This window comes from Antedon bifida, chromosome 6, assembly GCF_963402885.1.
Source record: "Antedon bifida chromosome 6, ecAntBifi1.1, whole genome shotgun sequence".
NCBI lineage: Eukaryota > Metazoa > Echinodermata > Crinoidea > Comatulida > Antedonidae > Antedon > Antedon bifida.
In genome coordinates, this window is record NC_136231.1 from 1,761,312 (window position 1) to 1,788,849 (window position 27,538).

The following is a 27,538-nucleotide window of genomic DNA, read 5'->3' on the forward strand; positions in this document are numbered from 1 at the left end:
AAGACCTAACTATTAATAATTTATCATAATAATGTATCATTCATGTATGAATTTTAGATATAGGCCTACTTTTTGTTGAGAGAACGACAATGATTAATTTTGTGTATTGGTACGACCATAAACGACCTAATATCTCCACCGCCCACCTCCCCGACAAACTTTCACTCTCTTCTTCCCACACACTGACGCCGCTGCATGAATACTAATGTCTAATAGTATAATAAAAAATAATCATATGTATTAGCCTACCTCTACACGTCCTTCAAATGGTGTATTACCGTCCACGAGTCGAATTGGCATGTTCTTGGATAGGTATGGTGAGCAGACCTCAATACAAGTCTTTCTGTCGCTCAAAAACATTCCATCGTGACAACTCGTACACACATTACCATTGTTACCATTTTCACAATTTCGGCAATTACCGGAACATGGCTGGCACGTGCGGCTATTTATGTTACCATAGTAACCCGTAGGGCAGATCTCTACGCATTTGTCACCTTGAAGAAAGCTAGGATGCGAACAAGTTAAACAATGCGTCGCCTCTTTGTAACATGTTCGGCAATCTTCGGAACACAGTTGGCACGTGTTACTATTCGGTACACGATAATATCCATCTCCACATGATGACACACATAATCGGGAACGATCGGGACCCGAACATCGGACACCTATAACATTAACATGAATATACATAACGATCAGAATACAATGTTATGATTATACTTAAAACTACGATACGGTATTATAATAGTACATTATCGGTACATTTATTTTATTTTAAATATTGAATTTATTAATTTTACCTGCATCCTCATTGTGTCCACAGTTGTGAAGTTGCCATGACGATGCTGGTACGCAAAAGTCAAGTTTACTCTCATCACCATTGCAATTTACGTTATCAAGCATAATTGGAGTTCTAGACGACGCTTGGGCAAAGCCTACATTGGAAGCAGTCACGGCCTCAAGAGCTTCACCTAAAGTAAATTACGTCATTACGGTTACCATCAATATAACAAATGCGTAATGCATTCTGCAGAGATGATGTGATGATGATTACAATGATAATGATGTTGATTACGATGATGATGATGATGTTGAATCTCGCGTACGTAAGACAACTGATTGTTTGCCTCACGGAATGGAATCATAGGAATTACTTAGGCCTATTTGTTCAACAGTATATTAACTTCTTCGTGCTGAGGATCAATACGCTATTATAGTGTTAATTATTTAATAAAGACTTTATTTAATTAAGTAACCATGAATATTACCATACCTAGTTGTAACTCTCTGCACACGACACTAGCATCTGCTATACTCCATCCATCGTCGCAAACAGTACCCCATCGTCCATCATGATGGATTTCGACTCTTCCCTCAAATTTGTTCTTCCCCCCTACAAGTCGCACACTGCTTCGTGCCGGTCCCTTGGCTAACATCGGGAAGCATGTGTCTACACAACTGTAAACAAACAAAGAATATTGTATTAGGATAATAAAATGTTTAATTTAAAGATGTATTGTCCCCCAAAAACATGAGAAAGGAAGATTAAGTAAATTAGACTTTGAATAGGTTATTTTGTAGTTTAAAAAAAAACAAAAATAAAGTTTTCACTTATAAAGTGGATACAGCAATAACTATTATCTGACATTAAAATGGTATATTCAACAAAAAAAAATCAATAATTGTTTTTTTCAGGGGGACAATACATCTTTAAAGAAAAAGTTGATAAAGAAGTTTCTAATTATTTACATTTGTTGATATAAAGTTTGCGGTACACCACGTATATTAGTTCTGAAAAGAAATTCTCAATCCTGAGGACGATCAAAGCATATTGATCGAAACGTCGAGAAACTCAAAAGTTCTTTTCAGAACTAATATACGTGGTGTACCGCAAACTTTATATCAACATTTGATTTCGCCATGCAAACCTTCATACTTATTTTACATTTCCAATTCAACAGGAAATGAAAAGTTTTTAACCCCGTAAAAATATTATAATAGTGAGGCTTAAAGATGAATGAAATCAAACTTTGAATAGACCATTTTGTAGTTTTCATTTCCGCAGGAAAATAAACTAATTATTTCAATACATGGGCTTCGCTTCCAGCTTTTTCTAAATTAGGTCTACAGTTTTTCAGGTATTTTCTTTTTCGATTCAATTGAATAATGTGACATTCAATTTGGCATATTAAGTTAATTAAGTTAATTACATTTACAAAACTAACCCTTAATTTAAAAAAAACATTCGTAAAAAAGTTCTGTAAATAATGAAATAATATTTATCATCAAAATGCGAAGGTTTGTTTAGTTTGCTGATCAATCGAGCATACCATTGCATCAGCCTTCAAATAGTTTTTGTGAAAAGCTCATTCATATAGAAAGGGTGTATTTAACCACTAATGCCACGCATCCGCTATTCTTTATAATAGAACAACTTCAACAGAAAGGGAACTGTCCCACGGTTGTACCAGGGAAGAGTTAAATTCTATTCCCTGGTTGTACCATGGATGTATACACTCCTATGGTACTTTGTTTATTTTGAAAACAACCTCATTTCACGTAATGATCAATAATCCAACGAACCAAATGAAAACAAGAAAATCTATTTATATGTTGTAGTAATAGACTTGCCCCAAATCTGTATTTATCTTTTTTTATGTTATGTTATGTTTTATGTTAGACCACCATATTTTTGTTTGAAAATGTATTATACGTATGAAACGCCATATGTGCCAAAATAGTCGGTATAGAACCTAGACTAATTGTAATATAGATGGTAGTTCATCAATCCTCAATGTCACAACAGACAAATAAGACACAGATTAGAACCTTTTATATAATAGTTTACGGCTTTTGTGCGTACGTGCGTAACCACTAAACTTGTGGGCGTTTCCCTTATTTCATACACTGTGTCTCTTCGAGCGTTTTAAATAATAAAAATAAACTTTACTTACGTGTATCCATTTAAATATTTCGGTTCAATGCAACTTGTACATCTGGTGGGAGTTCCACTACAAGTTTTGCAAGGAGAGGTACACGGCAAGCAAGTTAAACTATTTGAATTTGGGAAAAACCCGGCGGGACACTTCTGAACGCATTCTTGTATGTAGAGGTACGTGGAATTTTGACATCCAGAACGGCTCACCGAACGCTTGCTTAACGAAAAACCTAAACATAAAATATGGAACATAAGATGTTAGAAATCTTACATAATCAAGTAGTTTTTATCAACACAATTTTAACACAAAAAGTGTAAAGCTAAAGTACCCAGCAAAAAATCGAAACGATAGTCCAGTGACTCGAACCAGTACTTATTCTGCTAAATATGCTGACCATAATTCACCACTAGACTATTTTTAAGTCTAACTCTATACGCACTCTTCTCTTATATATAATATTTTGTTCAGTGGCGACGTAATAACTTAATAATACAAATGCACAAACAATTTTACAAAGTTTAATAAATTTATTAGAATGAAATCAATACTTTCAAACCTAAGCCTATACATTTTTACGTAACTAATTTTATTTTATCTTTTTATTGTTTATATTACTTTATGTTTTAAGATAATATTTAAATTATTAATTTAGATTATAAACGGACCCCGGAAGAGGACTATCCTGGAAAATCTTGAAAATAATATATTGTTTACTAGTGAAATATCCAATAAACTACTGAGTAAAGCCGGACATATCCTGTATAAACATTATTAAACAAAAATTATTAAAAACAAATGATCAAAAATGTATTCGTATATTTTATAGCTGTTGTAAAAATTCAAAATGAATGCAAACATATATACTTATTATTTACTAATGTACTATTTTGATTGACTATTTATTCACGAGTTGGCCATATGTTAATATTCTGACGTCATCGAATCGATTTACGCAGACGAAATCATCGTAAGCCTAAACAGACCGTATGTTTGTATATCAAATCACAGTCACTTGATACGACCAAATGCAATGCAATATTGATTTGCGATTTCTAAAAAGGTCATATTTCGATTATTGAATAAAACGTGATTTAAAAATAAATCAGTCGCAATTCAAGAGTATATTGTCGGGTGACAGTGCACCCAACGTACCCTATTCCGAACTATTGAGTAGGCCTAGAAGATGTAGCTATAAATTAGTTGCAATATGTTTATTTTGTTGAAAATTTGTTCTCTTCAAAATAAGGTGACAATTATTAATTTTTTCTAATACGACAAATATTAACATTATATCTATTTCGTCAGGGTCCCTACCTAGGGTTACAGGTCCCAGGTTTTTAGTTGTTTTAATTAGTGTTCCATGACCTTCTCATCAAAATTAATGTCTCTCATTGTTGTGCTATGTCAACATAATGTCAATGATAATGGCGAAATGTCCCCAATAATGGGGATAGCTATGCAAACAAGTAACAAGTAAGTAATTAACTATTTTTATAATATATGTGCTAAAAAATCTTAATAATTAATAAAGTTACTGCCATATACTTTATTCTTTTATAATGCAAAATGAATATTATTATCATTACCCGACTAGACGGAATTGCTGCTTATAATCCCTAGATTATAACTGTTACTTTCTATCATTGTTATGATTAGATTTGTGTGTTTACTATTTTTGTTTTTACTATAATAAATTAGTTTTGTTTCCTTATACACTACAAAATGCCTTGCTTTCCCTTTTTACTATACTTGTAATGTATGTTTATTCTTACTGCGTAGGCGGCATGTTATTAGACGGCATGTGAACGAGATGAAAGCATGCTGTCTATTGATTGGTGGATTAACTCAGCCAATGAGAGAAGTGGCTGATGAAATAGTGTATGAGAAAAAAATAACAATAATAATAATACGGTAGTATAAGTATAAGAAAGCATGATAATAAGGGAATTAAAATCGGATAAGCCTTTCCTTTTCAAAACGCAATTCAAATTAAAATCACCGGGCGGTTTAGAATTAATGTTCTTTGCCTGATTTGTTTATATTATGTTTATATATATATTTTAATACAAAAGCCCAAAAGTTAATATAAATATTATTAATCCAAAGGCAAATTACAGAAAAAATGGCATTGCTGTGGGTATCAGTGGCTGGATCTCAATGGAGATACAAAATAAAATATGCAAAAATCTAAATCAAAACGATAAATAAAACAGCTAGAAAAATGTACAGAGCTTTCGGGCAACACTAGCCCTTAATCAGTGCGAGTGGGCATTAATAATATTATGCCTAAATGTCTAAATAATAATAACAAAAAGTTAATATTGGTCGTTAAAATAAAGTTAAAAATATGTACCTTTGGCGACTGAGCACACGAAAGCTAAAATCAGCAATATCGCCCACAAGGGCGTGGAACGAAACTTGATCATGATGATCAGATCTAAAAAGTAACGGATAGAATATTTATAATTAAAAATTACGTTGAAAATATATTTAAAATATAACACTTCTTTTGGGACACCCCCTATTCAGGTAAAATTACTAAAATAATGTACTTAATATTTAAAACTAATAATAATAATTGGCCTATTTTTCGCGCCATTTGTAGATATTTTCGCGCCATCATGCCCAAATCCATGTGCATGTTTAGTACAATGCTGTAATAATTCAATAAAATAATATTGTTCCCGATAATATTTATATAACTGTATCATTTCAATAATTTCAATAAATACAAAATTGTAATATTTCAATATGGACACTTACTTTGTAAAATGGCAGTGGATAACGAAAACAAAATCTCTCAAAACACCAGAGAAAACCAAATTTTTCCGATAACGATGAATCACAGAAAGGTTGAGTTACAGTCTCTTTTTTAAAACAATTACAGTATACGGAATATTAGAAATATATAATTATATAATATTCATCAGCGAACAGCAGCTCGATATACGCCTATGTTTACAAACACAACGACTTGTTATGATTTTGTTGTCCGGCTTGCGTAAATCGTAGTAAAAAATGCTTGTTCATTATATTCTATAGCCAATCAGATCAATGAGTCTGTATGACGTCACAGCCACAGCCGTTCATTCATTAAATTATTACGCTACCTCATTTAGTAAGAATAAACATTTTGTGTACGTCAAACTCAAATGACTGTGTTCATAAAATTATCTAATTAAAATAATCCGTGGAACATTGTAATACGATTAAATATTGATCATTCATTAATAATATTAAGAGATGAGAGGCCCGTGTCATCATCATAATCATCATGATGATTTTTAAATGTATTATGAACTGTATATTGATTTTAATTTTATGTAGTTAAGTTCTTCTGGGGTCCCAGACATTTCATGTTATGGTGACTCTGTTGCTTTTGGGGTCCCAGGACATGATGTCGAATAAATAAATGAAACGAAATGAAAAAAAAAAAATAGTATATCTATTACAGCAAAGAACTTTTATTGATTACCGATATTTGTTATATATTTTGAAACATCATGATCACACACCAACAGAGGATATTTTATATTTATGTTGATTATTATTATTATTATAATTTCATGGTGGACATAATAATCGTTCATGGCGAGTGTGTTTTCCCCAGAAAACATTTTAACTATTAGAGGCATAAACAACATTCCATAATCTTACTATTGGTAGTAGACATACTCTTATGTAATACAAAGTACAGTAGTGTCATAGATAGTCTTTTAACAGGAAAGAAACATATTTCTTCCCTGTTGAAGTAGACATGACAAACCGGAGATCTAAAATGTATTCCTGACTGCGTAAAGAACTCTAGAGGGCACCATTACAGGTCCTGTAAACATTACAATCAAGGTTTGTAATTTTTATGTACAAGTTTGTACAAAAAACTAACGACAAATGATGTATGCATGTTTAATTTAATACTGATCCAGAAGTGGTGAAGGTGGACCTACAAAAGTCGTACAGCAGTCTATCTGGTTATGCATAAGAAACATTTCTTGGGAAGCGTCATGACATTTTCATCACACAAAACAAATTGTTTTTTTAAACTGAACTAATTTTGTAGAGTTTATGTTTATTACATCCATCACTTAAATTTATATGGAATGTTCAAATCTTTAACAAACAGTTATCATTTCGAAATAACTCGAAGATTGTTTATAACTTGTTAAAAAAAATCTCAATGTATTAACCTGGTTTGCGTCAGGACCCGATTTGAATATGATCACTCAAGTGGCGGATCAGAATGCACGAGGAGTCCAGTTTAAAGCCTCTGATCACATTCAAAGAACCACCACCGGTGAATAATCAGAATGCACGAGGAGTCCAGTTTAAAGCCTCTGATCACATCCAAAGAACCACCACCGGTGAATAACTTAAAAATATCAGAAAGGAACTTTATTTCTCCCATTTTTCTATTTTAGATAGAAACTATCTATTTTATTGAACATATAAACATTACCTGTCAAACATCAACTTTAATTAAGTTGGTATACATTTGCCTAATTCCTCAACACAGTCCTTATTGGTAGATTTGAATATATTGCATTCACATATTGTATGGTTTCTGGATTTGATCCAGAAGTGGTGAAGGTGGACTTACAAAAGTCGTACAGCAGTCTATCTGGTTATGCATAAGAAACATTTCTTGGGAAGCGTCATGCCATTTTCATGTTGAAAAGTTTGCGTCGACATTGTACAGGTCTGTGTCTAAAGGATCTGAAAAAAATAATAATATAACACTGTGATACACACATTTCGTAACAGCAAAAATGGCACAACAAGATGAAAGACAGTGTGGAAAGGATAACTAGAAAGTAAATAATAAGCAATACTAGCCTAGTAGTGAATATGTATTTCCTTGATATTGGTAAAACTGGTTGGGGTACTGGTATAGAATATAAGCACGTCCCTTTCATATCTTCAAATACACTTCTGTACCGTACGCCTAATATTTCGGTTGCATTGTAAGAACATTGTTTTTCTTCGAGTCCATAGAAATACATACAATAAATTGATGGCTTACCATTTGTTGTAAATCGTAACTAGAAGAAAAACGTGGAAAGAAGAACCAAAATAACATCTTTTTGATTGTAAAAGAATATAGTACTGTGATGGCGCTAGTTACACTCCGTTATGCTCGAGCAATTAATGGAATGACGTAATGCATAAACGGGAATAAATAGTGAGTAGATTTGTACTCAGGTACACTGCGAATTCGGGAGTCCGGTATAATACAGCTCAGAAGAACATCGAACTCAAATGTTATTAAACAAAAATCAAAATTCAATTCACCAATCAAGGAAGAGAAAATGAAGTCTGCCCAGAACACACTGTATTACTGGCTCTACATCTCACATCAACTTCGTGTTGACCAATCATCATCCAGTATACTGAACATTAATTAATTCCATTGCAAACACTAGCTTCATTGTTTTATAATCGGTATTCTTCCCTAGACCAATGTATAGGAGGCCTATTATAATAGATTACGTACAGTGACGTAACGCAGAGGCCGGATGCCCTGGTTTATGAACCGTAAGAGGCCTCATGCGTTTTTAGCCCTCTTCGACATATTTTAATGTCTGTTTTTCCTCTGGGCATTGCTCAGCCAGTGAGAGCTCATAGCCGTTACGCCACTGATTACGTATCAATCATGGGTATTGATCAGTCAATATTGATCTTTCTGTTTGGTGTATTGTTATAGTTGGAATACTGTTCCCAAATGTTGTACTTTCACCCTGAGCAGGTTACCCGATTACAGTGTTTGTAGATCATTTTGTAGTTTTATAGCCATGCAACTATATAAGGGTGCAGTCATTATATGTGGCCTCATATATATCATCACAATATTTCCTACAGGTACGTGGTAGTAGTAATTAAATAAAACAAAAACATGTAGCTTTCCTAGGCATTAGAGAATATAAATCGATGTAGTTATTGTATTTAAACCAACCCATTCTCGTCGGTAGCGATAGTCACTGACATTAAACAGTGTGATCGTGTCTACTGAGGGCAACAAGATCAACCATAGCACATGCAACACCAACATATACGATACCCATTGCCCATATTTGTGACTTGGAAGCATAATAGGCATTTTTATACACTATAGTTATTTAGTAGTAAATTTCGAATAACGGAATGAACATTTTAGGACACCCGAATGTGGACCTAATCAACATTTTCATTTCATTTATTATTTACCCATAAAAATAAATTATAAACATTGTAACATACAAATAATAATAATTATATCAATGGAAGGACTAATCAAGTTCAGCCCCTAAACATTGAAATATAACTAGTTAGGCCTATATAAATAAATTTGAGTCTGCTGGTTGGCTAATATTGTATTGAACTTTAATTGATATACACGACGAGGATGAGGTTTCCTTATGGTTCTTTGGTTTAAACTACATTAATAATAATAATTTATTTGGAAGCTACACTTTTGAAACAATGGCATACTTCTTAAATGAAGGTGCGTCCAGAGTAAGTAAAATAAAAGTTACAGAAAAGAAAATGATTTAACAATAGGCCTATTTACAATGAAACTAAATTATGTACAAAATATTTATTTAAAAAAAATATATTTAACATTTATATTATAAAATTTTGTTTCAACAGTATCAGGTGAACTTTGTGAACAATATTACGATATCGATGGTAACTATAGACCAGTTTTGAACTGTACTAGTCATCTTGAAGGTCCATACTGTTGCGGTACACAATACAACAGAACGTGTTGTTCACATCCAAAAAATTCTATTTACTGGCCTAACAATAAACTCCACAGTATTGGCCAGTCGTTTAATATCAGGTACTTTATTTATATCATTAACTAACAGTGAACATTGATCCTTATTAAAAGTAATTGTTGATGGTAAGGATTTTTCAAATGCTCAATGGCTGTTATCAGTTGATTATAGCAATTAAGATATCATATAGTATACAAGTAATGAATTATATGGAATAGATGGTGAGAATATTTTTATGAGTTCAAATATTTAATAAATGGAACATTCTTTCTATTCAACGAATGGAACATTTTTCTATTCAACGAATGGAACATTCTTTCTATTCAATGAATGGAACATTCTTTTTATTCAACGAATGGAAAATTCTTTCTATTCAACGTTTAGAACATTCTTTCTATTCAACGAATGAAACATTCTTTATATTTAACGAATGGAACATTCTTTCTATTCAACGAATGGAACATTCTTTCTATTCAACGAATGGAACATTCTTTCTATTCAACGAATGGAACATTCTTTCTATTCAACGAATACAAAACATTCATTATTTGTTTTTATAACACACCTACAGTGATGTGATGTCTGAGTTGGGCTAGGCCTAACCTAGACTCTACACAGACGATAGCGATACGAAAGGTTGCGAGAGAAATTGATCTAATTCTGTTTTTCCAACGATTTCACTTCTTGTATTCTTTTGTAACGGAATCGTAATATTGAATTGTTTTTTATTTCAGCGCTGCGACTGTATTCTTTATTACGTTCTTTTGCCTGGTTTTAATATTTACCATGTCTATCACATGCTGTTGCTTTCGGTGTTGCCAAGACGATCTGCCACGATATAGTATACATGCCGATGATATAGATACTGGTAAGTTTACTTTTATTTGCTAATTATACCGACTGCATAATAATATTCTTCATTAACAATTCAAATTGGTTAATAAACGGTAATAGACAAAGTTATTTCTTGTAACTAAAGCTCTGTTTACACTATCAAACTTTATGTGACAACAAAACTGTGATGTGCCCATATATGGACATGATAATGTCATATCACTACCATATTTAAGCATATCACTACCATATTTGGGCACATCACACTTTTTTTGTCAAACTAGTTTTGAAAAGTGTAGACAGAGCTTAATGCGTGGAGCCTACTGTAACTTGTCATAGTAAAGAGTTCAATTGCTGGTCGTCAGAAAAGAAAACTGAATGCGTTTACAGACTTGCACAACGTCTCCATTTTATGTTTAGTGTTAGTAGTCGGTGTTTGATGTTTGTAAAGTCTATGAATCGTTTTGACACACATTAAAATATGTTTATTATCAATAATTGTTCAAGTTATGAAATATTATTCAATAAAACAAACATTAAGTCGAATCGTCGTCTGGAACATTATAGACTAATGTGTTGGGCAATACAAATATGTTCCATGCCACCGATTAAATCAACGCACAGTCGTTTATTTATTGACAGAAAAACAATAAGTTATCATAACATAAGTGGTAAGAGAATTATACCTTACATTGAATGCAAGTCAACATGCAATTGCAATTTCGTTTGATGGCGTCGTCGTAACTATGTATCTAAATATATACCGTATTTATTCCTTCGCGTTGTCGCCAAATTTGATAAAAATATACAACGAAAATATAACCTGACATTTAAATTAATTCTGTTTACAAAAAGTTTCGACATATCTCTTTTTACTTGTATGAATGCTAAAGGGTGATTTGCAATCTCTCGTGTAACTCAATTACCACGACATTTTGACATTCTTTGAAGTGTCCAAATTGAAATGTTGAAAACATCATATCGGCAGTGTTACCCGTTAGAATTGTATATTTTACGAAAGTATCTATAAACTAATACGGAAAAACTATACATAATTATGGTAACAGGTACTTTTTTCTTTAATTTATTATGTAAGCAACGTCTTTACCGGTACCGCATAAAGTAGGGATGCCCTGCAATCTGGGCCTAGCCAGTTTTAGTGACATTTATCACGGTTCGTCATTTCCATATTAAATTGTATGCTGCCCTCTAAACAGTGTTGTAATGATTCTAAACGCAAAGATTTCAGGAAAGAGTCATTTAAAAATGTATTTAGCACTTGTTTTATATTGACCCTTGGAATACATTTACCTTTAAGATAGGCCTAATGGGTTAATGAAACATCAATGAGATACAAAATATAACTTCTGAAGTTCAACAGTATGTAGGTTTACATCTAAAGGCCTCCTCAGACAGCGTCGTACGACGAGGCCCGACGAGTCGTCTCGTTGGTAGAAAATTAAACATGTTTAAAGTTCTCCCGACGACCTAACAACTACGCCCGACGCTATCTCTCGGGATTCAACTCAGATAGCACCGACGATGCTGTCTGAGTTAGCCTTACTAATGAAACTAGGGGTTATAGGTGGCACTTGCCTAATTTCCATTCATTTTCCTATTTCAGATTCAGATGATGAAAATCTAGCCAGTGGAGGTCTTGATTGGGATGACTCAGCACATAACTCTTTAAAATCATTTGTCGATGATGAAAACGATACCAAAAATGAGAAAAACCAAGAAAACATTGATAGCAACGAAGATGATGAACATGCTACTGAACACGACCCGCTAAATAGACAAACTCAACGACAAGATGACTTAAGATCAAGTGAAACTAACAAATCTGAAGGGACCTGTTGATCATCAAAGACTTACGGCAAAAACGCAATTGGCATGGATTTAATTATTATTATTAGAAACGTACATACATGGAACAAACATGGAAACTTGTAATGCCTACAATGTTTCTTTCATATTTTGAGGCGTCGTTCTTCTAATTTTAGAAGAGTTTTAGAAACGACAAACAGAGGATTTAAATTGAAATGAAACTAACGAATCTGAATGAACCTGTTGAATCATCAAACTACAAAGAATACGCATTTGACATAAGTTAAAATTGTAATGATATTAATTATAATCATACATAATTGACACAACAATTTGACACCTGATATATGTATAATCTTCATATAGCCTAGGCCTATTGGCGTCGTTGGCAGAGTATAGAGAGATATGGGACAGCCTAAATGCTCATAAGAATTGTATCTCCGATGTGTCGTCCTGACCTTAGGCTGATGTTAAAAAATAATCAGAAATCATGGAAGTGCCAGGTTCAAGAATATCACTTAAAAGCTGAGGGAAAAAACAAGCAGAAAGACACATATTTATAATATCTTGCCATTGTTATAGAATTACTTTGGTTTTTGGTTACAGCATAATGTTTTCTACTCTTTCGCGTCCAACCCTTTACAATTCAATGTTGTTAGGTAGTGATATAGATTGATTAACTGTTAAATTAATACTAAATACTTTACAGAAGAGGTAGTCAAGCAAAATATCATGCTAACTATTTTATCTTAATCTTAGCTTTGAAGTTTCATGAGGGAAATGGTGAACAGACGTCTACCTTCGAACTGGGTATAAAAATAAACCGTTTGGGGCGCTAATTACTGTGCTTGTTAATTTCTAACGCGAGAAGTGTTTTCAATATTTCAAAATATACTAAACTTACTTTATGGCACTAGCGTTTATGAGTAATAAAGAAAACAACGGAGAATCTGTGTAGGATTTAGGCCCACTCTGTGTAGTAACCGTATACCATAGGGTATATGCTCTGCAATCTGGGCCTAGCCAGTTTTAGTGACATCACGGTTCGTTATTTCCCTATTGAACAATATGCTGCCCTCTAAAAAACTGTTGTAATAATTCTAAACGCCAAGATTTCAGAATAAATTCAAGGACACAATAAGAGTCATTAAAAAAATGTATTTAGCACTTATTTTATATTGACCTTTGGAATGTATTTACCTTTAGGATAATGGGTTAATGAAACATCAAAAGGATACGAAATACAACTTGTGAAGTTCAACAGTAAGTAGGTTACATCTAATAAAACTACGGTTACTGGTGACACTGGCCTAATTTCCATTCATTTTCCTTATAGTCAATAATCCTTAGGTACTTTCTATAAATGTATGTAAATATTTTAACTTAATAACCTCCTGTCGTGTATAAAATGTTCTTTGCTTTACATTATTTAAACAAAGTGTAAATAAGTTTTACGGGGAAACGATCAAGATTAGAGCTTTAGTAAACTCTGTCATATCTCTGTGTCACAAATAAAGCACTATTATCCACTTCCTTAGAATATATGGCGTCACAAATTTATACAATTGTCAATGTTTGTGAATAATCAGTTCATTATTAATTACTTTATGCGCGTGTTGTATTTGTTCAATCGACGGCCTTCCTTCATGCTTTTCAGAAGTGATGACGTAATAACAACTTATCGTGTGCTAATATGAATTTTGTGAAAATCAGAGTTTCGACACAGAACCGTCATACGTATTTTAATTAATAATTTGCTTTAGACAAAATATAATTAATAGTTCAAGATTGCTATATAGGTGCAACGAGTGAAACGTTCAAATATGTTTGAAACGAGTTTAATTGCGTCATTTAAAAGATAAATGTTCCTGTCTTACATAAAACGCTTCCAGTTTTATAATCAATCAAGTGATGACGCCTTTAACACTAAGATTAGAAGTCAGCGGGACTAAGCTATTATGACATAGAAAACGGCAGAAAGATGTAAGCCCTGAGCTGAATAGCAGAAACAGGATAGCGTTGACCCTATAAACCTCACGTCTGCAGTAATACATGTAGTCATATATTACACTTCAGCTAAGTACTATGATGTTTAACAAAACAAATGTGTCTTATTAGTGCGGTACTTAGGCCTATTATATCGTTTCTTCATTAACTATCAATTAATTTCCTTATCGAAGACTTGATTTAGGCCTAAATGGTTATTAGCAGTAGACCGTATTGCATTGTTATATGACCTGAGCGTTTGGGTAGGGAATTGTGTCACTTTCAGTAAATTGTCAGTTCTTTGGTACGTTTTTAAAATATTATTATGTATTTTGATGTGCTGAAAATGTTCATTCACAACTGGGCAGCACTGGGTTGAAGTAAAGCCAAGAGTATTGGGTTAGACCCAGCATCAATGTATTTTCACAACATTTGCATAATAATAACTTTAAAATTCTTAAGCAACATACTAGGACTATGCACAGAAAAAAGTTTTTCTCATATTTCATTGTCGAAAAATGGAACAATTTACTGCCCGTTGCAGTAAATTCTAAGTCAATTAATGAGTTTAAAACACAACTAGAAAAAGACTAAAAGAGAGCCCAACAAACAATAAGAAGAATTGATGGTCCCAAAAGCGAAAGCTTAAGAAGACTCTAACAACAAATGAACAAATTAAATGAGTGAATAGTTCCTAACAGTTGCAATGTAACACTTATTGGAAGCAAACACTATACTGAATGGTAACAAATTTCTTCAACAAAATTATTAAACCAAAATGTTTTTACAATATTGTAAAGTACGAAGAACATATGACATACAACTGTGCTAACACATTTAGTAAAACTGTGAAGTTGGTTTATATGAACAAAACGACAAAACATCTGCAGGTGTAAAGTTGTTAAGAAACATTTCAACAGTCAATACTCTAATTAGATACTATTATTCAGTAACGTTATAAGTGTACTCAATTATCACCGGAGCAAATATCAATCAATTGACAGATTAGCCTACTAGTTGAGAATTTATCTTGAGATGAATGGTATAGTTGCCAAACCTGAGATTGAAAGAGGAAAAGAAAGACAACAAAACATACCCGTCAACACACTGAATATGGTTATTAGCTAGTGAGATTAGGCAACATTTACTTTTACAAAATATAATCAAATTCTTTAAATACATTTCTATTTAGTAACTAAAAATAAGCACAATGTAGGAACATAAATAAAAACGCCTGAAATGTGACTTGTTAGTCTACTGGACTGAATTGGGCACATGTGTGGACGACACATAACAACTTTCTTCTCTGGTAGGCCTAAGGGTCTCTTCGTGTCGTACAGCTGTAACCAACCGGCGCTCACGACACAGGGCCGAGATGAACCACACCGGGATAACTTCCTATCTCTTCCGAAAGATGCACTCTTTTCTAAATGTAAATATTTAAATGGAGAATAACTTGCGACTTCACTTGCAGCCTACTGGGCTGAATTGCGCCAGGTGTGGACGACACATACAACAACTTTCTACTCCCTAAGGGTCACTTCGTGTCGAGTGATGGCACTAAACAATGTGTACACTGAGCTGAGCCTCCATTCTAAGTCCTAGAAGACTTAATCGAGGAGAGCATTGAACCCTTGCCGATTGCGACGCCCCTGTCTCACCTATAATTTCTCCCCAAGCAAAGCAATCAGCTTTTGATACCAGATTCAGTAGCTGGAAATTGACTTTCCTTTGGAATTACATAATGTCAGTGTTTTTAACTCCTGGCATCAAAACAAATTGCTAAAACAAAAGTTTGACTCTGTGATAAAAAAAGAATTTATTGTAAGGATGATACCGACAATAAGCTAACATCTGAACTTTAATATGCTGGGCCACTTTCCCAACCCGTTTCTTTTCTGTTGATGTGTTACCATAATACATATTTGGTTTTTTTTACTGACAAGATTGATAAATATTATGTATGTGATGTATGCATCAGATCAAGGCAATCTAGTAACAGTACACTGAGCTCGCCCTGCCAAGATAAGAACTCGTAACAGTCCTTTGATCTTGTCTCTGGCTGCGACAAATACCAAATACTGTACTATGTGAAACTGATCGTGTCGCAGCCATAGACAAACCATTCGATCTCCGGAGCTCAGAATCCTGATTTCTTTGATCAAAACAAGTAGTTAAATTGAATTTCAAATTAAACCGTTTTACCTTAATGTTGAATTAATGTACACATATGTAATCAGTGCAAAACACCTTGTATAACAACGTTTGATCAAATATACAAATAATTCATAAATAATTAAGATGAATAATATAATTGAAGTTTAATCTGTCGACAACGTTTGCAGGTGTTATGGTATTTGTAAACTTTCAAAATCAATATATACAATGAAATTATGTAGGTGATAAGTCACGCAGCATATATAATAATATAAATAACTATTGTATAATGATGTGTTACCTTATTATCTAGCTACATTCCATAATACTTTATTATGAATAAACCGCCGTTAGATATTTGATGGTGTTCATTGTGTACAAATAAAATACGCGATAAAAATGTATTGCTTGTTCTACAGTAGTAAACAGGTTTCGATTGCCGCTATAAATAACAAAATGTTGTTTTCACAAAATACTATGAAAAGTGCCACCAACGAGCATAAATGAAATGATACACGACATTACATTCATCACCGAAAATGATGGTCAATACTCAGTGACATGTGAGTGTCATAGTTTCACATTGATTTAGGCCCTGTGTAAAACCTGGACTGAGGGTCGAAAGAAAACGTCAAACTCAATGTCATTTTGTTGGTGTGAATGAGCGTATGCATGACAGTTTTACGCTGCAACTCCTGACCTTTATTCTCTCTGCACTAGGAAAGTGTGAATAGGTATATTAAGAATGATCAAACATTAATTACGATTGTGACATTTCTCTATTTTTTATAAAATACTTATGGTCGATAAGTAGTCGAAACTATTATACTTTAGAGAGCAGATCAAGGTCGTAAGTGTCTAGTAGAAGATGATTCTATATTCCAATATGCACTATACTTAGTGTCATAATTTCCACTAAACTATAAGTACTGATTATGGCAAAACCTATATATCCGAGGTCACATCTCCTTACTAAATTGAAAGTGCTGTTAATTAGTATGTGACTATTGGCATTAACGCAGTGAAATCTTTATAAAATAATTTAAATAATAAGAGATCTGAATGAAAAGAAGAACAAACAAGTCACTTTCCCCTGCTACCCAATATATCCTAATATGAGCGTTTGTTATGATACACTGCGTTCGTAGATTTGATGTACATTATCTTCTTTGTCTTTCGTAGGAATCTTTTCGGGATTTTATAAACATTAAAATTTTCTATACATGTTGTACATATACCCATAACACTTACGAATACGAGGTTTACAATGTAGGACGATCACAAAGTTAACTAGAGATATTATGTTCAGACAGAACATGAATCCAGTCAGAGGAATTGTGTGACCTTTAACCCTAATTGTAAACAATTAATTAATTTTATTATTGACCAAGTTTGATTGGGATTAGCCTAATCGTTAAAATATTTTATCTAAATGATCAACATAACAAACATGTATTATTATGGACCAACTTCAGATGTTGGAATGTAACTTAACAACATAGTTTAAGATCTAATTTATACATTACCTCAAATAAAGGATAATCATAATTATACTATAATTCTTAAATAAAATTTGTAACAGTTATCCAATATAAGATTGTTTTTTGGAAAGTAGCATCACTTATTCGACACAAAATATAAAAATACACGAGGTTGAATTCACATGCACAACTTCAAGTAGAAGCAAAGTCAATTACACAATGTTCATAACCAAGACGAACATAAAACATGACATTTGATTTTGCCTAATGTTAATGTTAAGTTACACTATAAAAATGTAACACACACCTGCGTGTATCCTTGCCATTTGATTGGCTAATTTCGTAACACGTTGTATTGCACATTCAAGGTTGTTGTAAACATTTTGTGCAACGCGAGCCTGGTGACTATTAAAAATGCATTGTCCCCCGAAAACATGAAAAAGGAAGATTAATAAAATCAGACTTTGAATAGGCCATTTTGTAGTTTTAACTTTTGAGTAGGCCTAGGTATATTGTAAACAAAAACAAATAATGAATTTATTCCTGGAATTTATTGAATATTTTCATTTTTTAATTCATAAAAATATCATTCTACTCATAAACATTCGTTATTCATAATATAGATAGGCCTAAACCAAAAGTAAGTATTATTACAGTAGATGAGATAGACGCCAGTTTCTTTGAAATATCGATTTTAACTGAGAACATTTTTGTGGATGGTGGCCAAATCCATTGATTGTTCTTTTCCCCCGAAAATAGCTTTAATGCGACTCAAGAAATAATGAAATACAAATTTGGATTTTGAAAAATGCTGAGATTAAAGTAAAGGCGAACATCCTCTCATGGTTAGCCTACTTTAGCCGACTAGGTCGCGGTTGAATTATCTTTTATGGGTGTTAATGTATACGATGTTGTTTCCCCCACCCCACCACGAAAATGCATCGAATAAATAGCTTTAATGTGACTCATGAAATAATGAAATACAAATTTGAAATTTTAAAATGCTGAGATTAAAGTAAAGGCGAACATCCTCTCACGGTTAGCCTACTTTAGCCGACTAGATCGCGTTTGAATATTCTTTTATGGGCGCTAAATGTATACGATGTCGTAGATTTGTGTGTTTAAAAAGGAGGCCACGTATTACTACGTGTTTTTAAAATGCATAAACTGCATAAAAACTAAATATTAAGAATATATACAGTATAGCCTCCATTTGAGCCATCAAGTTACGACATACGTGTCGTGGAAATAGCTACCGAGCGCAACACAAACTGTTTCTTCGTTAAAAACAATTATGAACAAAGTTGTATGATGTTTACATTGCAGAAATATATCAAATCGATAATTAAATAAGGCAAACAAAGTGTTATCTTTAGTGTTATATTTAATAAGATTTAACCAGGTATTAAAGTCACTTTCCCATCGAAGAGAATCGATTATTGCATGTACCCATTTTAGTTAAAAAAAGAGTGCTAACGGTACAACCCTAAATTTGACTACAAGTAAAGCTCTGTCTACACTCTCAAATTAGTTTGACAAACAAAGTGTGATGTGCCCAAATATGGTAGTGATATGCTTAAATATGGTAGTGATATGACATCATGTCCATATATGGGCACATCACATTTTTTAAAGTGTGATATAGTGTAAACAGATCTTAAGAAATACAGGAATGACATGTATGGCTTGTGTATAATAAACAACAGCAAATGTCACTTACAGTCGACAAAATGATACCAGTTCGTTAAAACTAATTAGTACATTAATTAATGGCAAATAAATGTCACACATCATTACAATTTTCAATGTGATATATCATTTTGTGTTTAGTGGGAGGTGCTAGAGCGTTCGTGGTGATGACGTTACACTACTGCAGTGAGTGATTGAGGTCGCATTTCCACTGATGAACCGATATAAGACTTTTTACCACTCAGTGCCATAGTATTGTCGTGATCGAATTCAACCAATGTTGTTGCATACAAAACAAGACGAGGGACTAGTATAGCAGCTATATTCTATAAACAGCTAGAATGATTTAATTTATAAGGAATGCCTACAAGCTAAAATCTGTATTAAACATTGGGTAGCGTCTATGTGTCTGAAACGTAATATAATTATCATCCAAATTATATTATTATAACAATGCACGTGGTAAGTGTAGGGAATTGAATGCTTCGGAAGAGACGGAATCGCCTGCAATTTTACACGTCAATTGTCAGTATATACGCGCAGATAATTTAGCTGTGAAAATGTTTAACAACACAGAATACGAGGACAATCAGACCACGATGGCTTCACCACCACATACAAAGTATCATCAACCATCTCGTATGATCGCCGAAGGGGTGATTTTTCTTCTGGCGTTCACAGGCAATACCGCTCTTTTAGCCTGGATGATTGTGAACATTAAAAAGCGAATTCGCTTTCATAGTTATATTATATCGTTAGCAGTTGCTGATCTTTCTGTAGCGTTGTTTGCCGTACTTGGCGAGTTGATCCGAGAGACGCAGGACCGGCGTTGGTCAGCGTCTGACGGAGCTTGTCGTGTTTTTATGCTCGTTCAGGTCATAACATTAATGGCTTCTAATTATATGATTGCTGCAATAGCAATCGATCGCCATCATTCCCTATTCAGTCCACTAAAAAAACCACTTGACTCAGCTAAATTGATTTGTATTGCGTGGACATTAGCCTGCATATTTGCAACACCTCAACTTTTTGTTTTTGAAAAACGTGAGCACAACGGAGAGCCAATGTGTCTTACAAGATTTGACAATCAAAACGATTCAGAAAAAACTATATATATAGTTTACGCATCTGTGTTTGCCTTTTTCATTCCGTTCTTTTTTATAACATTTGCATATGTGCGCATTGTGGCCAAGTTATGGAATACACGCCATAGTTCATTACCCGATTCGCAGTACAAGAAGAAAACGCGCGTTCGTACGTTAAAAATGACGTGCGCAATTATTATGGTTTTCATTCTATGTGGGTTTCCATATTTCGCTACCGAACTTTACGTGGCCGTAAACCCTCCACAACCACTAGACTCATCTGGGGAAACTCCATGGCAACTCAAAATCTACAGTGTATTTTCTATTTTGGCTGTTAGCAACAGTGCAGTTAACCCGTACATATTTTTTCTATTTTACGCATTTCGCCAAGCGCGTCAGAATTGTGTGAGTGCATTGGCGTCATCCAGAACTCGTGTGCGCAGTTACAGAGCCGCATCGCAGACAGACAACACTAAACGAACAGTAGTAGAACTTGAGGAAACGAACCGTGTTGTGGGACACTACTGTGAACGTCTCGAAGAAGACACTGGAAGCAAAGTCTAAGTGAAGAACGCACGATAGTTTCAATCAAGGTTAGCAATTTAATCAAAACTGTTATAAAACACCTCTATTAATTAGTATCTAGCAAAATGGAATATATGTAACCCAAGGATGTCAGTAGTGAGTTCTTGAATTGATTAAGACAACTGATCCTATCTTAAGCCAGCCTTACATTATGATATTAATATATGTATGGATCGGTTCATTCCTAATCCATATACTCTATTTCAAGGCGTTTAATGTGTGCCATTGTTCTAAATAACACAATAACATTGCCTCATACATAACGCATGATGACGTATCATTAAAATTAATGCTGATTAGCCTAAAAGTATATTCGCGTATTTTAGCTGCTATGGTATGAAACAATGCCGTTTAAATAGTTCACACAACGCTCTAGTACATTCGTGTTCAAATGTTCAAATGTGAGTTCATAAATCCTTGATATAACTAAACTACCTAAGTGTTATACATTACCACCCGAGTACATTCTTTAATATATAATGTTTGCTATTGTTAAATATTGTAAATTTAATTAGGAAAATGTTGTATGCTCTGTCAAACCATGGAAGAAGGTTGTCTTCCCTTCATTGGTCATAATATATATTATATAAATACAACTGTGCTTCAACGAGGTCTATTAAAACTATATAAAAAAACAATATTGATTTGATAGCTTTATCACAATGAGTTTGATTTATAGTTGGTTTACTTACACAGTGTCTTAAAATAAAGTACAATGTTGATAGTCTCGTTAAACAAACAAAGATTTGTAATGTTCAGCGTAATTTACCACAAGTTGTCATAAAACTAAAGAAACCATTAATTTGACTGATCATATCCTTCTAAAGTAACAACACAGGTTCATTCATTTCGATAAAAATACGTTTTCAATACAAATACAATTTTAATGCGTTTTTAAAAGTAGGTCTATAATTCCCTCATCCATTTATTGATAAACTATCGGTTTGGCTATTATAATTATGTGACTATCGGCACATTTTTTTATTATTTCATTTCATTTTTTTCGAAATTTATATCTTCAAGGATAAATACACGCACAATGCAAAGCTCTATTTATTTTCATTTTTCTCCTTAAAGTAACTGCTAGCTCTCATTATTTTAGATATTATTTTAAATGTGTTTTAAATTCGTCAGTTGTGGACGAATGTGTTACTGAATTTATCAATGAATTTCAGATGATTGCTTTTGAAAATAATGTGCTTTGTGAATGGTTATCGGTAATAGGCCTAAATATACGAAATTGAGAATGTAGTATTATTATACATTTTTAATATTTGGAGTGTCATTTTCGACATTCGCAGTTTAATAATTTCTACTACTATGCATGTTCTAATTGTAAATATGTTGAATTAATGTTCTTGTAAGAGTCCTTACACTCCTAAATTAGATACAATCATTATGCATCACTCCGAGTCAATTCTGCTGACGGAGGTGAACACAAGACAACAAACAAAAAGAAAAATATCTTTAATACAATACATTCAAATTAACTTTCAATAAATCAGCACATTGAAGATTTAACCCCACCAAAACTCATTAATATTTTTGTATATAGTTTAATATAGTTTAAACTTAAAAGTTTTTTAATAATAGGAATATTATGATTTTACGGATTTCATGCTAAGTTTCGTTTGCCGCGTACACTAACATATGTGATTCATACATCTTGTTTTAAACGTGCTCTTAAAACAAATCTTTTTAATTTAGAGTTTGATTAAAATATTTGATTGATTTTATAATTGTATGAAATTTTTAACATACATACATACATATTTTTAATTACTATAATATCATAATTGTATATCATATCATAATATTAATTGTCGTGGACCTTTATGGTATTTTAATTTGCTTTTTAAAATTGTTTTAATTTTTATATTGGTGCTATACGTATATCCTGCGCCTATGAGCAATCATTGATTGGATATGTGGCGCATTATTATTATACTACGAACAATAACGATCGACGATAAAAGTGATTTTCCTTTAGACAACAACAGAACAACAGAACTAGGAACTATTTTCGATAAAAATAATATTTTTTTAAGTTCAATCAGTATTGAAAAGCGTACAGATTGATATTGTTTTGTTTATATATTTAGGCAAATTGCCAAGGATAACCATAATCGAATTCATTCACTATCCTTCTTAAAGTTGGCAATCCTGCTCACAAGAAAAACATATACACAATACATTAATTAACAAAGTCTTATTACAGTCTTTGGGAGTGGAGAAAAAAAAATCCTGACATCCTGACAAGACAGGACTTGAACCCAGGACCCAAGCATCATAACCACCAAGCCAATTTTACAGATAGGATAAAAACACTTTTCAAATTTCTTTTGTTTTGTTTTCTGTTTAACATTTGCCGTCGATCGTTATCGTCCGTAGTACAAACAGTTATAAATCTATTTTTGACCAATAACCAAATATTTATATTTTTATTCTATTATTTATTATGTTTTGATCGAGTTGTCAGAATCATTTCTCATTGAAAATACGCGGATTAGGTTTGCTTAAAGTAGCGCAAAGAAGCAAGATACGTTATCATTGCCTGGGCCATTTTTGGAAAATAGTTAATAGATTCTTGACATAAACTGACACAGTAATCTATGGTCATCACTATTATTATTTCTCCTACAACGTCAATATAATCCTCACGATTACCATAGTAATTCAACATCATTAATGTCTCCTCATGATAATGAGCTTCAAAATCAACACCATCTCGTCTTTCATATTCATCATTGTCGTTACGTCATCACTGTCGTCATTATCTATTTCATGAGCGTATTATTAACTATTGTTATTTGGACATTGTATTTAATTTCCAGCGTTACATAGAACCCAGATGTATCAGTACCCTCTCCTTGACAAACTGTAATAAGACTACCCTCTATTTCCCCTTATAAAACATCATGAATCCACCCTTGTTACATATTCGTCACCTTCCCTTCCACTCCCTCCCCCACTCCCGAGTCACCCAACACATCATTATTACGATCGACTTATAAATAATATGCTAAAGTAAGTAAGAAATTGCCTGTACTTATAATAATGTAATAAATTAAATTAAAATGTTATAGAATAAAATACGAATTAACACTCCTACCGTAGGTTGATAACACTTGGAGTGACATGGTTCTGAAACTATAAATTAATATCAAATACAAGATTTTAAATCTTTCGGGACTTTTAACAGTATTAGTTTTACAAAGGAGGAAAAATGAAACACAAGTAGCGAATGGAAAATTTCAATTACTAACGTTTCTATGGAAACTGGTCATAACTTAGACGCAGGATTAACCTAAAAGTGTTGTTTTACATGTTGTCCGCTAAGCACAAATAAAATGCTCTGCGCTATTAGCAATGCATTGTAACATTTGAATCGTATATTCCGCTCCTAACAATGTTAAGTTAGTATAAGCCTATTCACCGTTAATATTTAGTACTGGTTAACCACAATAAAAAAGAATAGTACATGATTCACAAGTCGTGAATTTCCGGTCAATTATATTTAAAATATTTCCAGACAATAAAACATATTTAAAACAACAATTTAAACATCAGTATTAATCTACGGTATCATGTCTTGCGACAATAAACAGCCTGTAGTTTCATTACTGCTGTCGAAAATCTTCGTCACACATGGATTATAATAATTTATGTAGGTGTTAAGAATGGCCCAGTTGTTGGTAGTAGACGCGATACTGTAGGTCATTTAATTGTCGCTAGACAGGATACCGTACGATAATCGGCAGATAGAATCTTAGTGGTAATGTTTCACTAACTGCTATGAATATAAATTGACATTAATATAACGTAACGTTAATTGAATATACGATGCTGTTCAGATACGTGTTTCTAAACTCTTCTCTCACTGCTGTTTAATTAGGTAGGGAGCGTAATGACAACATGCGCTTATATAGGCCACGGGCATTCTGTTTATTGGGGGAAATAATTGTGTAGTCGTTGAGATGAGATGATATTTAACTTCTTAATTGATTGTTATCCATGAAAAGGAAAACTAATTTGAGATAATTCGATCTAATTCGATAGAGACAACTCATGTAATCTCTGTAAATTGAAAACTTTAAAATGTTATGAATTGCAGTATGTTCCCCAGAGAATTCAACCAGCGCCATTATAATACGAAAACATTTGCATTCAACATGATAGACACATTAAGAACGATTTAAAAAATAAACCAACGGACTTCGTAATGAAAAAGTCACTGAATAAGATAGGTCATCTCTTATTACCTTACCTCTCTTAGTGTCCAATTAAATCAAATACACTATAATATAATAACAATTAAACTGTCTTTTTAGCTAGTTCAAACGTTCAGTAGTTTTTTTATGGTCTCAGAATTCCAAAATTCCAACGTCTTAACAAAGAGAGTTATAACTGTACTTTCTTACAATGTTCGTATGGTTAATTAATGTTATCGAGCTGTTTATATAAAAAAAACACTTATGTTTAACCGAGGAAGCATGCATCATCCACTGACAAATGTTCATCTGTATTTCTAGATCCAAAGTCATGTGGCAAGATATTTTAAACAAGTAACCAGGATAAAACTAATATACAATATTACACTTTTGATTACAGATGTTTAACACAAATATTACTTCTTTTCAAGCACATATGCCTAATATTATACAATGGCAATAATAGCATTAGCTACCAATAATTGAAATATTGAGCAATCAAAATGTCTCCGTTCTTGAAAGATGGATGAGAATCAAAATGGCATATATAATACCAGATACAGAAAAAAAGCACAGTAGAAAATCACCAGATAGAAAAAGTGGACAGCTAGAAATATCTTTGACAAAAAATGCAGGACAACACGAAGGAAGAAATACTTCAAGAAATACAGGATCAAAGGAGGATAGAGGTGTTTTAGAATGCAAAAAGAAATACCAATGTCACTTTGAAAAAATGTCAAGCAGTGCATAATAACAATCAGGATATGGAGCAGAGTTAAGATCAACAACCAAAGAGATGGACAAAACTCAGAGAGCTATGGAAAGAAAGAAAAATGCTTAATTTATCACCAAATACGAAAAACGATCAAAGATATGAAATGAAGCCTAAGGCAGGACGATTAACAATACTCAAGACAATAGACGGACCTAGAGGCTTATAGAATGGCAACGAATGGCAACCAATACAATGGTAAAAGAAAGAAAGACAAAAGTAAAGGTTGAGAGATGAAATCACCAGATACACTAACACAGCAGCTTGGACGAGATGCCATAGGACAGAAGAAGATGGAAATTGCGTGAGGAGGGTTTCACCCATCAATGTATGATGGTTTAAACACGTTTGAACCAGCATCGGGGAGAGGGTTTAGCGTTATAAGGGTTCGGTGTTTAATCCAGTATCAAAATGACCAGAACCATTTTTACTTAGCTGAAGTTTCACTTCACTTTATTCCAAATCATAATAATTTTACTTAACAATTTTAAATCAAATGCTAATAATATGAAAAGGAATAGGGCAACCACGAACAAGCAAAGCTTTACAACTGTGGCGCCCTTTAAAAATAAAAACAAATTATTTTAATAGTATGCATGAAAATCTCGTGATAACAATTTATTATAGTACTGCAATATAATAAATACTAAACTATACTAATTAATAAATAATAATAAAAAAATAGTATTATATAGTTTTACTCGGAAAGGTTTATGAGGTGAGAAGAATTGTTGAAACTCTGTTCTGTTTAGGTCTAAATGAACCAGTTGAATGACGTAGTCGGTTGATAACTCTAAAGTACTACACCGAAGCAATGAGGTTATATTTCTGTACACTCTAATTGGCCTAATGAATTTCAATTTATTTAAAGGATTCAATTTGTGTACAAATCGACTTAAAGTTCAATTATTATAAATGATGGCTTTTAGAAACCTTCTTGAATGTATGACGTCATGAAAAATATACATCACTCATATAAGATCTTATTTCCTATTTAGTGGAAAATATATCCAGTTTAAAATGATATTTTGCTATTAGTATTACGATTTCTCGTAAATTCCATAATAGCAATAATAAATCATATTTACGCTTAATGCAATAAGTTATTGATGTTGCTAATTTATATTTCTACAACTCATATAGTATTACTGTATATCACTGTATTTAAGTACTAAACGGTACTACTACTGTTTTACTACTAATCTAGTGTATAG

At 32.9% G+C, this 27,538-nt stretch overlaps 4 protein-coding genes across 5 annotated transcripts in view; 2 read left to right on the forward strand and 2 right to left on the reverse strand.

Moving 5' to 3' along the window:
- Positions 1 to 5,902, reverse strand: part of LOC144845059 (scavenger receptor cysteine-rich domain-containing protein DMBT1-like) — a 30,990-nt gene extending 25,088 nt beyond the window's left edge. For both annotated transcript variants that reach the window (XM_078702191.1, XM_078702189.1), the window contains exons 1-6: positions 5,706 to 5,902; positions 5,296 to 5,379; positions 2,958 to 3,171; positions 1,277 to 1,461; positions 804 to 974; positions 250 to 668 (exon numbers count right to left, since the gene is read on the reverse strand). In XM_078702191.1, the coding sequence (XP_078558317.1) occupies positions 250 to 668; positions 804 to 974; positions 1,277 to 1,461; positions 2,958 to 3,171; positions 5,296 to 5,368 (1,062 nt within the window). In that variant the 5' untranslated portion in view covers positions 5,369 to 5,379; positions 5,706 to 5,902. The remainder of the gene's footprint in view (positions 1 to 249; positions 669 to 803; positions 975 to 1,276; positions 1,462 to 2,957; positions 3,172 to 5,295; positions 5,380 to 5,705) is intronic.
- A 1,376-nt stretch (positions 5,903 to 7,278) lies between these two features.
- The window catches only part of LOC144845080 (beta-hexosaminidase subunit alpha-like), a 69,506-nt gene continuing 49,246 nt past the window's right edge, over positions 7,279 to 27,538 (reverse strand). Inside the window, exon 11 of the mRNA XM_078702221.1 lies at positions 7,279 to 7,655. Coding sequence (XP_078558347.1) covers positions 7,595 to 7,655 — 61 coding nt within the window. The 3' untranslated portion in view covers positions 7,279 to 7,594. The remainder of the gene's footprint in view (positions 7,656 to 27,538) is intronic.
- On the forward strand, positions 8,572 to 12,511 carry LOC144845116 (uncharacterized). The gene is made up of 4 exons (XM_078702270.1): positions 8,572 to 8,798; positions 9,567 to 9,759; positions 10,432 to 10,565; positions 12,156 to 12,511. The coding sequence occupies exons 1-4, from the start codon at positions 8,732 to 8,734 to the stop codon at positions 12,389 to 12,391; spliced, it is 630 nt and encodes a 209-aa protein (XP_078558396.1). The 5' UTR covers positions 8,572 to 8,731; the 3' UTR covers positions 12,392 to 12,511.
- Positions 19,863 to 22,386, forward strand: LOC144845104 (mesotocin receptor-like). Its single transcript, XM_078702255.1, has one exon. The coding sequence runs from the start codon at positions 20,232 to 20,234 to the stop codon at positions 21,318 to 21,320; it is 1,089 nt and encodes a 362-aa protein (XP_078558381.1). The 5' UTR covers positions 19,863 to 20,231; the 3' UTR covers positions 21,321 to 22,386.